Source organism: Helianthus annuus, chromosome 14 (genome assembly GCF_002127325.2).
Source record: "Helianthus annuus cultivar XRQ/B chromosome 14, HanXRQr2.0-SUNRISE, whole genome shotgun sequence".
Taxonomy (NCBI): Eukaryota; Viridiplantae; Streptophyta; class Magnoliopsida; order Asterales; family Asteraceae; genus Helianthus; species Helianthus annuus.
The window spans coordinates 48,934,098-48,937,929 of record NC_035446.2 but is presented as its reverse complement, the minus strand read 5'-3'; the positions used below and the strand labels follow the sequence as shown (position 1 = coordinate 48,937,929).

General features: G+C 43.1%; 1 protein-coding gene across 1 annotated transcript; it reads left to right on the top strand.

The window, feature by feature from the left end:
* Positions 1-309: 309 nt before the first annotated feature.
* Positions 310-1,389, top strand: LOC110906663. The gene is made up of 2 exons (XM_022151768.1): positions 310-926; positions 1,029-1,389. Exons 1-2 carry the CDS (start codon positions 310-312, stop codon positions 1,387-1,389), a joined length of 978 nt encoding a protein of 325 aa, XP_022007460.1.
* The last annotated feature ends 2,443 nt before the right edge of the window (positions 1,390-3,832 follow it).

The following is a 3,832-nucleotide window of genomic DNA, read 5'->3' as shown; positions in this document are numbered from 1 at the left end:
AAATTCAAGTAAATTAGACGGGTGTTACAAGTTGGTAATCAGAGCTTCAGGTTGTCAACAAAGTGTTCGGTTCAAGCTCGATCGATCGTCCGGTAAGAATTAACTTATTATGTTAACAAATTATGTCTTATGTAAGAATGAGAAAGGAATTGAAGTGCATGGGAAGAGCGTGTTAACACACTCAAACCCAGAAAGTGCACCAAATGTGAACGGTTAAAGCAAGTTGAGAACTTGGCTAAACCGAAACAAAAGAAGCAATGTTATAAATGAAACGTTTAACGTTTAAATGTAAACATTTCAGTTTTAAAGATGACGGATAAGGGAAATGACGAAGCGGTGCCAAGAGTCACCGAGCAAATGAGAGAAGTGATTGCCGAGGAAGTAGGAAAGGTAATCGAAAATAGCTTATCCGATTTTATTGATAAGATTCAGAATACGGTACTATCAGTTGTGGGGAGAATCAAGAAATTGGAAGATGATGCTAATGTAGCCAAGGAAAAAGCTGTAGAGCGCAAGGGTTGCTCGTACAAAGAGTTTATGGCATGTAAACCGCCACTCTATCACGGAGAGGTGGATCCGATAGTGTGCCAAAGATGGTTGAGTGATATTGAAGGGGTGTTCGAGAGAACCCACTGTGATACAAGTGACTTCGTAGCTTATGGCATGGGTCAGCTGAGAGGTCAAGCAAAAGACTGGTGGGATAATAAGAAAAAGGAAATCGGAAGTGAAGCGGCGAAAGAAATGACATGGGAGGAGTTTAAGGTACCATTCCTTAAACATCACAGTCCTAAAGCGGTTATCAATCGAATCAAAGAGGAGTTTATTCAGCTTAGAAAGAAAGGCGAATCTATTGATAAGATCACGGGGATCTTTCTTGATAAACTGAGGTTTTGCGATGAATTGGTGACCTCCGAAGAACAGAAGGTGTATTATTATTATTATAATATGCTAAGCGCAGAGTATCGGGAGTTCATGACTCCCTCAAAATATGAGACCCTTACTGAAATTATCAATACTGCTCGAGAAAGAGAAATAGAGCTAAAGAAACAAATTAAAAGGGGTGAAAGAAGGGCGCAAGAGGTTAATCCAAGCCCTACGAAAAAGCCACGCATGACTGACTCATCGAAGAAGCAAGAAGGAAAGAGCAGTACGCCAAGCTGTAAAGTATGCGGGAAAGGGCACAAGGGTGAGTGCCGGTTTAAGGACAAGCCGTGTCCTATTTGTGGGAAGACAGGGCACACGGCTGCGTTGTGCCCGGGGAAAGTGTCGGTGTGCTACAAATGTTATCAGCCGGGTTACAAGAAATCTGAGTGCCCGGAGTTGGTCGGAAAGAAGGATGATAAGAGTACGCACACAGGGGCACCAAAAGCAAAAGCAAGATCCTTCTAATTAACAGCAGTGGAGGCGAAAACGGAGCCCGATGTGGTCTCAGGTATATTTGCCATAAATTCAATTCCTGCACATGTGTTATTTAATACGGGTGCGAATAAATCCTTTATTTCACATAGACTTATTCGACATCCTTCCTTTGTACTAACGAAATTACCTATGCCATTAGAGGTAGAAATAGGTGATAACAAAAACTTCCTTGTGTGTGATATATGTCGAGATTGCAAGATAAGCATAGACGATGAGGAATATCCAAAAGACTTAATTCCTATGTCCATGGGAGAATTCCAAGTAGTGGTCGGGATGGATTGGCTATCCCGACATCATGCGAAAGTCATGTGTTTCCGTAAGGAGATAAAATTAACATCTCCAAGTAGGAAATCGGTTACCATACATGGCGAGAAAGAGGGTAAACCTGTTATGTGCTCAATGATAAAAGCTTACAAGCTCATGAGGCACGGTTGTAGGGCATTCATGATATACGCAAACGAACCAGACAAGGGATCACTAAGGATTGAAGACGTACCGGTGGTACGTGAATATGCCGACGTGTTTCCGGAAGACCTACCGGGAATACCGCCAGAACGGGAGGTAGAGTTCGGAATTGAATTGATTCCGGGCGCGAAACCCGTGGCCAAGGCGTCGTGCCGTACTGGCTCGCACCCTCAGAGTTGCAAGAATTAATGTCTCAAATTCAAGATCTCCTTGACAAAGGGTTTATTCGCCCAAGTGTGTCTCCGTGGGGCGCACCAGTGCTGTTTGTGAAGAAAAAGGATGGGAGTATGCGTATGTGTATCGATTACCGGGAGTTAAACAAACTCACGGTGAAGAATCGATATCCACTCCCAAGAATTGACGACTTATTTGACCAATTGCAAGGCGCAAGTTGGTTCTCCAAGATCGACCTTAGATCGGGATATCATCAGTTGAGAGTCAGGGAGGAAGATATACCGAAGACGGCTTTCCGTATGCGGTACGGACACTACGAATTCCTTGTGATGTCCTTTTAACCAATGCGCCCGCAGCTTTCATGGATCTCATGAACCGGATTTGCAAGTCTATGCTAGATAAGGCGGTGATAGTATTTATTGACGACATTCTAATATACTCAAAGGATGAAGCGGAACATGCAAGACATTTGCGTAAGGTATTGGAGACACTCAGAAAAGAAAGATTGTATGAAAAGTTTTCGAAATGTGCCTTTTGGTTACGAGAGGTGCAATTTCTCGGGCACGTCATTAATGCAAACGGGGTGTTAGTAGACCCGTCGAAAATAGAAGCCGTGGCGAGATGGAACCCACCGAAGAATCCTTCGAAAATCAGAAGCTTTTTGGGGCTTGCGGGTTATTACCGGAGATTCATACAAGATTTCTCCAAAATTGCTATGCCATTAACCAAGTTAACCCGTAAGGAAGAAAAGTTTATTTGGGGCGAGGATCAAGAAAGGGCGTTTCAAACGCTTAAGGAAAAACTGACTCAAGCACCGGTATTGTCATTACCGGATGGAACAGATGATATGGTAGTTTACTCGGATGCCTCGCATTCGGGGCTTGGTTGTGTTTTGATGCAACGAGGCAAGGTTATAGCCTATGCCTCAAGGCAGCTGAAGACTCATGAAAAGAAATATCCTACACATGAACTCGAGTTAGCGGCAGTGGTGTTCACCTTAAAAATATGGAGGCATTATTTGTATGGGGTAAAGTGCACTATCTTTACCGACCACAAAAGCTTGAAGTATTTCTTCGATCAGAAGGAATTAAATATGAGGCAGAGACGGTGGTTAGAGACTGTCAAGGACTTCGATTGTGATATACATTACCACCCCGGGAAGGCTAATGTGGTGGCGGACGCGTTGAGCCGAAAGACGGACTATACGCCTATTCGAGTCCGATCGATGCAACTAATTGTGACATCGGGATTGCTTGACCAAATCCGAAAATCTCAAATTGAAGCCATAAAGGAAGAGAATGTGAAAAAGGAAGAATAGTAGGGCAGTTAAAAGACTTGGAGGACGGTAACCATGGATTGAAAACTCGATTTGGGAGAATTTGGGTTCCAAATACATGTGGAGCCAAAGCACTTTTACTTGACGAGGCTCATAAATCTCATTATTCGATACATCCGGGGGCGACCAAGATGTATAATGATTTAAAGCAAAATTATTGGTGGCCCGGGATGAAGAGAGATATTGTAAAATATGTGGAGAAGTGTTTGACCTGTTTGCAAGTCAAGGCAGAGCACCAGCAACCATATGGTAAGCTACAACCATTGGACATCCCGGTATGGAAATGGGAACAAATTACAATGGACTTGTTGACCAAACTACCCAAAACCAGCCGTGGTTTTGATGCTATATGGGTGGTTGTGGATAGATTAACTAAAAGGGCACATTTCATTCCGATTCGTGAGACTTATACATCAGAAAAGATGTCAGAAGTGTATA

What these genes read in the sequence shown, in the direction of transcription:
- LOC110906663 (XM_022151768.1), top strand. Translation starts at nt 310, where the DNA reads ATGACGGATAAGGGAAATGACGAAGCGGTGCCAAGAGTCACCGAGCAA. An exon ending in ACCTCCGAAGAACAGAAGGT is followed by an intron (nt 927 to 1,028) that starts GTATTATTATTA and finishes TGCTCGAGAAAG; the next exon opens with AGAAATAGAGCTAAAGAAAC.